At 41.2% G+C, this 13,391-nt stretch overlaps 1 protein-coding gene across 1 annotated transcript in view; it reads left to right on the forward strand.

Annotated features, from left to right (window-relative positions):
* adgrv1 (adhesion G protein-coupled receptor V1) overlaps positions 1-13,391 on the forward strand; it is a 93,864-nt gene that overhangs the window by 2,294 nt on the left and 78,179 nt on the right. Inside the window, 18 exon segments of the mRNA XM_054610816.1 lie at positions 1,606-1,701; positions 2,817-2,921; positions 3,232-3,345; positions 3,570-3,800; positions 4,019-4,356; positions 4,520-4,790; positions 6,130-6,456; positions 7,033-7,209; positions 7,485-7,708; positions 8,793-8,919; positions 9,122-9,307; positions 9,594-9,774; positions 10,235-10,398; positions 10,487-10,610; positions 10,746-11,006; positions 11,608-11,734; positions 11,896-12,119; positions 12,502-13,236. Of these exon segments, the coding sequence (XP_054466791.1) occupies positions 1,606-1,701; positions 2,817-2,921; positions 3,232-3,345; positions 3,570-3,800; positions 4,019-4,356; positions 4,520-4,790; positions 6,130-6,456; positions 7,033-7,209; positions 7,485-7,708; positions 8,793-8,919; positions 9,122-9,307; positions 9,594-9,774; positions 10,235-10,398; positions 10,487-10,610; positions 10,746-11,006; positions 11,608-11,734; positions 11,896-12,119; positions 12,502-13,236 (4,012 nt within the window).

A 13,391-nucleotide genomic window follows, 5' to 3' on the forward strand; every position in this document is an offset into this window, starting at 1 on the left:
GGATGCCTTACGCTTAGAGACTATCTCCATGGTTTCATGAAGCCTTTAGCTGTCAAGGATGATTGATGAGCTAGGGGGGCCTGGTCTTGCTGTCTTATTCCTTACTAAAAGACCTAAGACAAAGGTCAGTGTGAATCACTTATTGTCAGCTATGTACATTTATAAAACGGCAACAAGTCTGAACAGCTGTCAGCAAGAGTGACTTTCTTCTCAACATTTTCAATGTGACGCTGCATTTTTGTGTCATCAGGTTAAAATCCAGTAGTGAAAGCCCTTATTTAGCCTGCTACCAGAGTGAAAGGCCAGATGAGGCCCACTTAGCCCTTCTGTTTACACTACAGGGGGACAAAGCTTTGGCCAAATGCTACCCTATCAGCTTACTGAAGGACTGTCAGGAGGATGAATGTGCACTGCAAGGGGTGTCATAGATCAAGCGCAAGTTATAAACAAAGGGTTGATAAGTGTACATTTATCTCTCTGACAATTAAATCAGTTTCAATAGAAAATATTGTACTAACTTTGTTAAAAGTGAGTATGACAGAACAAAACGACTATATAGATATATAGTTATATAGAAACAGTGTTGAATTGTTGTGGACCAGAGCTGGTGCAGCCTGCCAGTGATGTGCAAGAACAGAAGGTAGAAACACACAGTGGGTCGTAGCATCTTGGCTTGGGGGGGGCAGGGTTAATGTAGTGCTGCATACGTATAACCAAGCCGGCTTTTAACCAACCATGATTTTGTTGTTGGGCACGGATGAATGTGCGTGTATGTGTGCAAGCTGTTTCCTGGCTCGGCCAGTGGCTTGGCTTTGTGAAAGCGTGTGGATTCTGTGTCTGTGAGTTGACCGCTACAAGAGCTCAGTAGCGGAAAGAAAGCTCTGTTACAGCTGTAGAAGGCCCTTTTTAAACAGAGTGATGAATGCAAGAGGCCTAAGCAGTTCCGTGTTTTCATTTTCTCCTTTGACTGTTCGCAAATTAACACGTGTACATGTTTGCATGCTATTTTACTGAAAACTATCATTTGGATTGTGTTTAGCTGAGAAACTGTTTTGGGGGAGAAAATTCTATTTCTGTTTGTCATACTATGTCAAGGCTCTCATAGCTGATCATTATCCACAATGCCTGAACATATACTATGTATCCTTGGAAGGTTACACCAAATAACAGAGCTGTGGTCATTCTCTTTAATGGCGTTCAGAAAGAGCAAAACCTTCCATTCACAGATCGTAGGTAATGGTTCTTTTTGTTGAGTTAAAAACTCACGGTATAAGCCTCCGTGAAGTTGCAGTGGGATTTTAAGCCTGGTGAGATCACTGTGAGTTTGTCAGGTCTTAGTGCCGAATCACAGAGAACAGCACAAGTCCTGAGGAGGCGTCCTGCTGTGAGCTAACCTGACAAATCAACCAGGCTGCGACCAGTACTTCCTGTCTTTGTGTCTTCTCATCAGGGCTCTCAGTGGGAGCAAAGAAATTAAGTGGAGACAATAGATAAGTAGGGCGTTCTGGTTTTCAGGGGGGGTGTCAGGGGGAGGTTAAGATGTGTTCAGGTACATACTGTATAACCGGGTTTTATCTAATCTTTTCAATTCTCCCTGCTTTCCAGAGCTCCTCTAATGGCGTGACATTGGGAAAACCAAATAAGGCAACCATCACAATCCTGTCCAATGACAATGCCTTTGGAATAGTTGGCTTCAACTCAGTAAGAAACCCCTGTCAAACACATGTATCTTGTATCCATTTGTTCATTCACTTTGGTCTCACAAACTACAGTCCACCACTTATAAATTCTAACTAATATTGATCCTTCATAAATGTATTGATCAGATTTATGCCTGTGGTCACCAATATTCTGAAACCTTGCTGTTGCCACACCAACCTGCAATTGTACCATAAGCATGCACTTGCATTTGTGAAAATGTACCATGTTAGTAAGTAGTAGTAGAAAGTAAAGGAACGGGGGGTGGAGTTATTTGGACCCACAACTGCTGAGAGTGGTTTAATTATGCTAGTATTGTAGTAGAAGTGACCATCTAGTGGTTGTGGGTTCCCAGAGCTAATTAAAACCACAACACACACTTATCAGTGGAAGTTTATAGCGTTTCCATAGTTACTGTGGAATAACTGTTTGCCCTAACACCCCCAGATGGTCTCAGATGCTGGATAATGATTTGGCTTGCTTAGAATCAATAAAGGCCTGCTTGCCTTGGGAGATGTGTTTATGTAGTACTAAATTGATTCCTGCATTGCATTTATTTGCTTTATTATCTTCTCCATTTGTATTCTACTGGATATCTTTGGTTATCGCAAATTGAAAAGAGAAACAAAAGGAGATTTAACTTCCAAATTTTAAGACCACGATAAGGACTTCCAAAAACAGTGAGATTGATTACGATCTTTACTCCATGTTGCCATGGAATGTAGTTTTTATAGCTGCATATACAGCTACAATCACTTTGTGTCTTTGTCTCTTTCAACTAAACTTCACTACTTTGTTAGCATGACATTTGATTTGAAGTACTGCTGCCAAAGCTGTACACACAGTAAAAGATTAAAAAAACATGAATTTATCAATTTAAACACATTGAGATTATAAATGATTTATTCCCTTTTATGTAATGTTCAGTATCTATACAAATTGTGTAGCAGTTCCTAAATGAATAAGATTGTTTTTTGTTATTGCAGCCTTTCAAATATGACATTTTGCTCTGTTTTGTTTATTTTCATTTATTGAGATTAAGAAAACTGTGTTGAAATTAATTAAATTGAACTGACTGGGTTTTGTCTGTTTCACTGTGTCAACCTTTTCAATCTCAGACTGAAGACATTGTAGTAGATGAACCAAGAGGAAGGAACCATTATGTGCCTTTCACCCTAACTAGAGAAAAGGGAACATATGGGACTGTGACCGTAAACTTTGAGGTGAGAGGGCAATGAACTGTACATCACATGAACAACCCTAAGACACTGTGCTTTATAGTATTTAAGAAGGACACCCAGTTTTTTGTATATGTTTCTGACATATTGGCTTGTTTTAGCATGTTGAAGATGATCTTGTTAGTTTATCCCACTGGCCAAACATCCAGTGAGTTTCCAAGAGTTTCGAGAATTTAGACCTTAATAGGAACTTGTAATTATTTGAATACATTTTATTACATTGTAAGAAATAGTCTTTACTCCATTATTAATATGCAGCATATTAGAGTAATGATAACTGACTTCTCCTGTTCAGATCTCCGGCGGTCCCAACCCTGCCATTGATGACGTCAGTCCAGACAGAGGGAACATCACCATTCCTGTGGGACAAGCTGTAGTACACTTTAGTATCCTCATCAAGGATGACCAGGTATTTAACAAACTCCTTATTTAAAGCTGATCCACATATGGGACCACATGTTACATATTTATGGATCCATTTATTGGTATATATCAAGCTTGTTCCGATCTTTCATCTCATCTGTCCAATCATCATCTTTTCAAGTTTGAAAGGGGCAAACTGTTTGTTTTTTTAAAAAGCTGCATACAATTTGCAACCGTATGTGAACTTGTTTCCTTTTCTTTGCTGACCAGATCCCAGAGGATGATGAGGTGTTTTCAGTCAGGCTAACGGCCGTGGCAGGTGGAGCCCTCCTCAGGCCCAATGCCAGCAGTGTCCAGCTGAGAATCCGACGTAATGACAGCCCACTGCGGTTCTACCACTCAATCATGGCAGTACAGGAGTCCGCTGGAGTCATTGCCCTCAATGTGACCCGTGGTCGGTTGACTGAGGATGGTCCACTCATCGGCTCTGTTGACACCGAGGTTCCTTTCTTTCAATCCAGTTATTTATTTACCTAAGCTTTTGATACACACACAAACATATATAGTATATACTATACTGTATGTATATAATTAAAGTTGTTGTGTACTATTCTTAACATTATTCTTAACATATATATATTTAGTATATAGTATATTGATGCAGAAAAAACAAGTATAAGACGGATGTATATAAACCATCTGTGCTATACTGTCTTCAGGTCTCTGTAGATTACATGGTGGTGAGCAGTGGAGGACAGGGCAGCGCCACACCAGCTGTGGATTTCCTCGACCTACAGCCAGTCAGAACAGTTATATTCCCTCCATTTGTCTACAAGACCAACCTGTTGTTCAAAATCATTGATGACATTGTGCCAGAAATTGCAGAATCATTCCATCTGGTCTTGCTGGAGGAGACTATCAGAGGAGATGCTGTGCTAGTATCACCCAATGCTTTGCTAGTGACCATTGAGCCCAATGATAAGCCCAATGGTGTCCTGTCAATCAGCAGCAGCGCAGTCATTCAGCCAATCATCGTCAATGAAGACCTGACACAGAGGTTTGCTAACTTAAAAAAGTTTATGAGTGTGTCTCAGTGTCATGACAAATGTATTCTCTGCCATTAAACGGGTACAATATGGGGGTAATAAATAAAATAATGAATAAAAAGAAAAACATCAAAGATTATTGCATCTCTAACCGTCTTTAATCATTTCCCCCAGATTTGACGGAATCATTATTGTAAGAAATGGAGGCAGCTATGGTGCCGTGTCCGCTAACTGGTCCATCAGCAGAAACTCCAGCGACCGCTCCCCAGTGTCGGATGATTTAAGTCCTGCAGCGGGGACGGTGAGATTTGCTGCTGGTCAGGTGACAGCTGTGATTCCCATCAACATTGTGGCAGACGATCTTCCTGAAGAAGCAGAGGCTTTTGTTCTCAAGCTGCTAAACAACACTTTAACTGGAAATGCAGAGGTGGACGAACCAATGGAGGTCAGTTTAGAGGAGACCTTTGATAGGTCAATGACTATTATTTAACATGTTGCTTTAATGGGTTTTTATCAAAGAGAGAAAAGTCCTCCAGATGTTGTGCATGTGTTATGCATGTGTAGAGTGTTTGTGTGTGACCGACTGTAAGGCACAGTGGCAAACTTGGCACATTCTGCAAAAGTCGACCCCATAGTGTATCACTTTGCTCTGTGGGTGTTCCCTTAATGTGGCTGAATCAAAACAAAGCGGAAACAGCGGGCACACTCTGTGTGTGGTGTCTGTGTGTTCTTTTTTAGAAAGCGTGGGTGAAGTGGTGACAGGTTTTTTATAACTAGCATCTTTGTCCAAACCTCTTGGCCATGTGTGAAAGCAGTGGGCAGATCTAAGTCTTGTTTATATTGAAGGCATGAGATGAGACGCATAAAAACTCTGCTTTGGTCACATACAAACGCACACCAGGACACAACCTTAAGTTGTGAGGTTATATAGTATTTAGTAGGACAAGTTAATCAGCGTTAATTGTTTTTAATGTTAAGATATATATCACAGACATTACACTGAGCTGTAAATCGGCTATTGTGAGCATGCCAGGCAATGCATCAGACAAGTGTAGGTTTTAGGGGAATGAATGAGTCTCAGTTGAAATGCTCATAAAAACTACTCTAGCAGTCTTAGCAGAGTTAATTAAAGAGGATGCCTCTAAAGTTAGCTCAGGGCTCTTTTATACTACTTTCATTCTCACTTGTTTTCTTTCCTCTCTCAGTTCCTCACCTCTCCTTTCTTCTTCTTGTGACCCAAGATACAGTCTTAGTAACACAAAAACAGGATGCACAACAACTTTCTCCAAAGTAGTTGATGGTAAATGTGGGCTTCATTGCAATTATTCCCTCACATCCTAAAGATCAATCACCTTCCTCCTAACTGCACATGGCCCGGCCTTAAGCAGTGCAGTGCAACTAAGGCTCATCTGTCAAACTTTTGAAAACCCATTATCTTCTAATGCAAAGTATACAAGTCTAATTGTACTAAATTTAAATATGAGCATATTATAATATTAATCAATCATTAGCTTCAACCCAAGCATTCATTTCACTGTGATTTTGGGAGGCAATTTGCAGACTAACAGGAACCTATGAGGGACTATTTGAAGCAATAAGTAGCACGATTATAGTTAATTAACATACCTTTCCCAGTCCACAACAAAGTTTTGTGTTTTCGACCAGATACGGATAATGTGTTTTTGATCATTCCCCCATCAGTCAAAATGTAATATGCCTACTTCTCCCCTCCTTTTGCTGATTTGTTGATTTTATTCCTGCTCTTCATCTTGTCTGCCCCCCAGATCGTCTTCTACATCCAGGACAGTGACAATGTCTATGGGCTTTTTCGGTTTGACCCAGCAAAAGAGCAGAGCATCCAGAGCCAACCCAGTGGTCGTTTCCTGTCGCTAAATTTCCTGCGAGAAGGTGGTACACTGGGTGATGTGTCTATGGACCTCACCGCCCTCTACATTCCCGCAGGCCCTATAGACCCAGCACTGGCCGGTGACCAGGTTCTGAATGTTAGCAGGTCCGTTAAGGTGGTGTTTTCCCGTGAACGAATGGTCCACATCATACTACCAATCAGGAATGATGCCTTTCTGCAGAATGGAGCTCATTTCTTAATACAGGTAACACTGCTGGAAACAAAGTACAGAGTGACACATACAGTAAGCGACACACATGTGGATGAAACTTATGTATGTATGTCTATATATATATATTTATTTTTTTCTCACAGTTTTTTAAGTTGTTATTCAGGCAACATTTTGCTAGCACGCTCAAAATGTGCTCTTTCTGTTTGTGTTTGCACTTGTGGCCAAATCCGTGCCATCCAGACTTTAAGTGCCTCATTTGCATGTGTGAACGGTTTGACACTGGCACTCAAATCTGGCATGTTGCTATGGGATTTGCCCAACTGTCCAAACTAACAACACCACCTAGCTCTTAAAGCAAGCAAAAAAGTTAAAGACAGGCCTCCTTCGCAGTCTTTAGAACCATAATCACGTCACACACTCTCAGTAAAACTTTAAATATAGGAGTGAATGGAGCACTGACAGCTCATTCAATGTATCTTTAAAAGCCACAGAACAGAAATAACTGGATGATGAAGAAAGAGCTATGTCTTTGATGACTTTAATTATTATAGTAACATGCTGCCTGTTTGAGCCTTCAATTAATTGTACTGTTTCTTCTATTTCCCGTAGTTGAACACACTGGAGCTGGTTGATATCAACCCCCCAATTCAGTCAAACAGCCCAAGGTTTGGGGGACCTCTTAACCTGACCTTGACTGTCACCCCTGACATTGCTAACGGGGAAATTGGCTTTACAAGTAACACCACGGTGGTGGTTTATGAACCAGAGGACAGCAACACCAGCACAGTAAGATATGACCCTGTTCTTTAGAAATGCAAATAGTATCAGTTCTATGATGCTTGTCTGTATTTACTTTCAGTAGTTCAATATCACAAAACAGCATTTAACTATAATATACCATAATGTATTTTTACTTTATGCTGTTTACATTCTATAGTTAAATTGTTAGATATCTCAACTTGGATCAAAACCTGACTCTAATCTTTGTTAAGAAAGTGATCTTCTTGTATGTGCACACAGTATGTATAGGTGGTTGATTCTATTGATGTTTGGTGCTGCAGGTAAGCCTTCCCCTGCGCCGTGATGGAACGGACGGTCAGGCTGAAGTGTTTTGGAGTCTTCAGCCAATTGGAGACAATATTGATGCTATAACTGTTAAAGACTTGGAGCCTCTAAGTGGCTCTGTGGTCTTCCTATCCGGGCAGAGTGATGCTTCCATCAACCTTACCATCATGGCTGACAACATCCCAGAAGTCAACGAGACCTTACTGCTTACACTGGATAGGTAGGGTATTAGAATCCAGGAAAATATATTGTTAACCAACATAAAAAAAAATTTTTTTGTTTATTACCTTCGAGGCATATTATATCCCTCTGTTCTGCCCATAAACATAACGGTAATACAAAAACCTTTTGGTGTTTAGAATGTGACGCTCATATGTAATGTCTTAGACCCATCTTATACAACAAACGAGTCCAGTGGAATTGGAAAGGCTGAGTGGGTGCTTTCTCATCCCATCCCTCGTTTGGTTTTCTCCTTTGGTGTGTGTTTATGGTAGTGTTTTGGGGGTTGGTTCATCTGTTAGTCTATGTTCTGATGAGAATGGCAGCTTTCTCTCCCTCCCACTCCTCCCTTGTAGGGTGGAGACTGCACGCTTTATAGTGTACTTTGGGTAAGTGGAGAGTGGAATGAACCTGGGCCTTTTGTGTGGCGTGAATCAAGACTTTGTTTTTCTGGAAAGGGCCTACTTCAGGATTTCTGGGGTCTTTGGTGGACGGGGGGACGGGGGGACAGGGGTGGGGTGGTAGATTCAGTGATGGTGTGAAAAAAGGGAACCCAAAGGAAAGTGGTTGTTGGGGGTAAATAGAGAATCTTCTTTATGTGTGTTCGCTCTAATTTAACCAGGCTTGATTGTGTACCACTTTAAGGATTTCAGTGTTTGTATGCATGCAGTGCCTTGGCTGTGACATTTTATTTGAAGTTGTTCATTCTGTCATGTCTTTGTCTCTAATTTACTCATTATGTGATGCTTACTTGGCATCTATTTCTCTCAACATACACACACATACACCCCACCCTCTTGGAGCAATAAAGATGCAGGCATGCTCTTGATTGACATTTTTATTAAAAGTGGCCTAAACAGCAGGACCACAACATATGGAGTCAGTCATGAATAGGCATCACACAATACAAGGAATGCATTACAAAGTTTAGATCAAAGTTGAGCTGTTTTCTCATTTGATACCACTTGATATTTCAGAAGCTCAAAACAAAAAGTTTTCATCTACTGCATAATGTAGGTGCAATGACTTGATTGGTCACTTGCTATTATTGTCTAATACTGTTTATTTGTGTGTATGTGTTCCAGGAGTAATGTTGAAAACCAGATCCTGAAAGCTGGCTTCACCAGCAGAGAGATTGTCATCATGGAGAACGATGACCCTGGGGGAGTCTTTGAGTTTTCCTCATTCTCCAGAGGTCCATTGGTCATCAATGTAAGTCTTAAAACTGCAACTTTGAGCTGTAAGATTTTGTCTACATTTCTTTGAGTAATTAAAATATCTAAATATCTATAAAGCTAACAAAAACAATGTGAGCCGACAACTTACATTAAATCCACATATTGTTATTTGGTCTGTTTTCTCTGGTTATGGTCACATCCCATATGGTCACGTCATAAAATTTTAACCTACCTAGGAGGGTGAGGCTGTGGAGCTGCATGTGGTCAGAGCAAAGGGACAGCTGCTGAAACAGCTGGTGCGATATGAAGTCATGCCTGTTGGCAACACTGAATTCTTTGGCGCCACTGGCATCCTGGAGTTCAAACCAGGAGAGAAAGAGGTGGTGGTGGCACTGTTTGCAAGGCCTGATGGGGTGCCTGAGGTAAGAACACTGTCAATTACATGCTGACCTTTCAATTTTATATAATAACTTCTAAAGGAAATCCTCTCCTTCTGATAGTTGTTAAAACTATCAGAAAAAAATAAAAAAGAACTTTGCTTTATATCTGTATTTGCAACATGAAAACTGTGTGTGTGTGTGTGTGTGTGTGTGTGTGTGTGTGTGTGTGTGTGTGTGTGTGTGTGTGTGTGTGTGTGTGTGTGTGTGTGTGTGTGTGTGTGTGTGTGTCTCTCTCTCTGTGTTTTTGTACACATGTGTGCTCATGCAGCTGGACGAGACCTTCTCTGTGGTACTAAGTAGCCACAGCACTCCACCCAGTCGCCTAGGCAACTACAGGGAGGTCAACATCACAGTGCGGAAGAACGACGACCCCTTTGGTGCCATTGAGTTCATCCAATCAGGACTGACAGTGGCCATCAATGAGAGCAAAGGGGACGAGATGCATCAGGGTACTTAGTAGTCCTTTAGATAATAGTGATACTTTACCATGTCAAGTGGTATCTCATTAACACTGATAATGGACCTAATTGTAGTCGAACACAGAATATTTATCTCCATGGGGAATGAGCTGGACTGTGATAAAAGTTTGTGTTTTAAACTTACCATGTTTGTGTAATGCACAGGAATGTGTTAAAGAACATCAACTTGTAGAACAGGAAGTTTAGGACCACACAGTGACGATGCAGTTCAATATTCAATCTGGTCCTGAGAGCAGGGAGAGGCAAAAAGCTTTGTCTCAGTCTTTAGTGAATGTATTACCAAAAATACATTATTATTGTGTTTTATACAACAATGATAGCCTCGAGCGCAGGCAAAATGTCAAAAGAAAAGTCAACGCAAGAGTTAATGAATTGAAGGATGGTTTCATATCTAAATGCATCATCTTTGTCTCTTCTGATTCGCCTTCAGCGGAGTTCCCTGTAGTGAGGAACAAGGGTAACTTCGGAGAAGTGTCCGTTTCCTGGATCTTGGAGCCAGCCCTGTCAGGAGACGTCACTCCCCTCCAGGGAAACATCACCTTCATGGAAGGGGAGTACCTCAAAAACATCACTGTCTTCTCCATACCTGATGAGGTAAAATTTTAAAGTAAACTCAAAAATCCATGTAGTTGAAATTTGAGTTACATTTTTTGTATCAAATGTTATCAATTTTCTTTATAAGGTTCCAGAGAACATGGAGAATTTCACCATCACAGTGTTAAATGCTACAGGTGGCGCCAGACTGGGAAAAATAGTCGAGGCCTATTTACAGATAAATAAGAATGATGACCCCATTTACTTTTCTGGTAAGGATACTTTTCAGATTACTGTTTATGAAGGATCGTCTGAAAGATTGGAATAATATATTGATAAATTAAAGCCACAGTATTTACTCACCTTCTCCTACTTGTCTCTCCCCCCACGCGTTGCCCTTTCCTCAGAACCTCTGGTTGTGCGGCTTCAGGAAGGGGGCCAGGCCAACTTCACTGTTTTGAGGGCAGGGCAGGCCAATTATGTTGCCACGGTGATGTATCGTGTGGATTACGGAGAGGCATCTCCAGGTGACCTCACCATGCTGAGTAATGACACACTGCTGGTGTATGACGTGGGTGAATGGATGAAGAACATATCTGTTGCTGTGGAAGATGACAACATACCTGAGACTGATGAGGCGTTTAACATTATTCTATACAATGCTACTGGTGAGTGTAATGCCTCCTTTTTTTAAAAAAATGGTTAGCACAGGGCTATACTGTGTATTATAAGGATATTTTCTGTGAATCACTGCTTTGTCAGGTAATATACTGGGTGTCAAATCTTCATATATGTTCGTCCCTTGAGATAATGAAAACAGTGAATCTGCATCCCCTCCAAGGATTAAAACAGCTGAAAGTAATTTGCATTTCTTATTTGAAAGCTCTATCCTAATACCAGTATTGTGTGTAAGGGATGGGAATGAAAGACCTGTGGGCCCAAACAAGACCTTAATTACCATACTCCAGGCTTTCTAAGACAAAAAGACCGGCCACTCCACTAGCCCCTCTCTGTTTATTGATTGACATGGAGTAGAGTGGAGTAAGGGTTAGCCTCTAGTTTAAGCCAGGGATGGTCTTTTATAGAGATTGTGTTAAAAGTCATTAATCCTCATGTTAGAGGTCAATCAACACATTCTGGGAGTTAAACGCTCGTTAACTTTACTGTTTAATTAGGAGCAGATTTGCATGCCTGTGACTCATAGTCCACAAAGTTGAAGTATGTGCTTGTAGCGCTTGATCCAACCTGACAATATGAATGTGTACACAGGTGATGCCGTTGTGTATGGAGCAAACACAGCTACTGTGGTGATTGAGGCCAATGATGATGCCAATGGGATTTTCTCTCTGGAAGAAAAAGAGAAACCTGTCGAGGAGGGCAAGATCAATAATCTTTTGTAAGAAACAGGCTTTCAATTCATGTTTCTTTCGTGCAAAACAAACCTGCTTCATGCTCTTATAAACGTAATTTGAAGAGCTCTGAAGTTATACATTTTCAAGATGCAAAGTTTTCTCATGTATTCTATTTCTGAAATGATTACTCTTTTCGCTCTCCCAGTATCCTGCGTGCTAGGGGGCATTTTGGTAATGTTACAGTCTTCTGGCAGCTGTTTGCCAATGACTCAGTGACTCCTCTGGAGGAAAGTCAGGAGTTTACCAACACATCAGGCTCCATCACATTTGCTACAGGGGAAGAGACCAAGCCAATTGTCCTGGAGGCCATCTCAGATAAGCTTCCTGAATTCAATGAGTTCTTCGTCCTCAGGCTGGTTAATATCTCAGGTAAATTCAGGATAAAGTGCCATATTTTTCAGATTTGAGAGGTAAAATTGAAAGATGCAGTGTGTAGGATTTGGCGTCATCTAGCAGTAATGTTGCAGATTGCAACCAACTGAAACTTCTCCTGTGTGTCAAGCGTGTATGAGAACTAAAATGCGAAAACGCAATTGTTTTCATGTGTTTATACACTGACTAGAACATACTTATTAATAAGCGACAGCTGCTATAACAAATAATTACTATAATTGAGCTTGACATGAAATTTTATTTTAGTCATCAGCTTTAAAATCTTGATACTGATAATTGTAAAATGACAAAGAAGGATTCATTTAATTTATAATGTTGTCTTGAAAACCATTAAGCTCTTGTCCATAATTTCTTTAAGGTGGTTATCCAGGGGAGGGTGGACGACTAGCCGAGACTTCTCTGACTGCCTCGGTTCTCATCCCTTTCAATGACGACCCATTTGGTGTATTTGCCATCAGTGACAGCAACTTGGACCAAGAAATAGCTGAAGATGTACTCTCAGAGGATGATATGGCTGATGTCACTTCCTTCACCATCCTCCGACAGCAGGGTACTTTTGGTGATGTGCGTGTTGCCTGGGAGATTGTTTCTGGGCGCTTCCCAGAGGGCCTTCCTCTGATGGATGACCTGCTCCTTCTAGCCTCCTTCCCAGACGAGGTTGAGCTCAGGCCTCATGCCAGGCGACACCACTCAGCCACGGACACATGGTTTTTCTCCGGGCTTCCAGGAGCTTATGGGACTATCTCCCCTGAAGATGGGCCTGCTGCTGTTGGAAACTTCACCTTCTCTGCTTGGCTTGTGCCCGGACCAGACACTGACGGCTTCATAGTCTGCAAAGGAACCAGGAACGGGACCCTGAATTATGGAGTGAAGGTCCACACCAATGAGTCTCATGTCACGGTGATGCTGTATTATACAGTGATAGGATCAAACAATTCCCAGGTTGCCCGGGCCACTGCTGAGAAATTCTTAGAGAATAATTCCTGGTTACATGTCATCATTACTGTTCATGATGGGATTATTGAGTTCTTCCTGGATGGGACTCCTATTCCTGGAGGACTGAAGAGCATCAAAGGAGAGGGCATCAGTGATGGTGAGCTAATTTATGAGATATTTATCAAACATAGCAGAGTGACAAGGGTCAGGTTGTGAGCAAACAGTTCCAATCATATCCCTGTTTGTTGTGTTCAGCTTGTGATTTTAGCTCTTCCAGTGCACACAGTTTGTCTGTGTTTAACATATGTTGTC

Source organism: Anoplopoma fimbria, chromosome 13, assembly GCF_027596085.1.
Source record: "Anoplopoma fimbria isolate UVic2021 breed Golden Eagle Sablefish chromosome 13, Afim_UVic_2022, whole genome shotgun sequence".
Lineage (NCBI taxonomy): Eukaryota > Metazoa > Chordata > Actinopteri > Perciformes > Anoplopomatidae > Anoplopoma > Anoplopoma fimbria.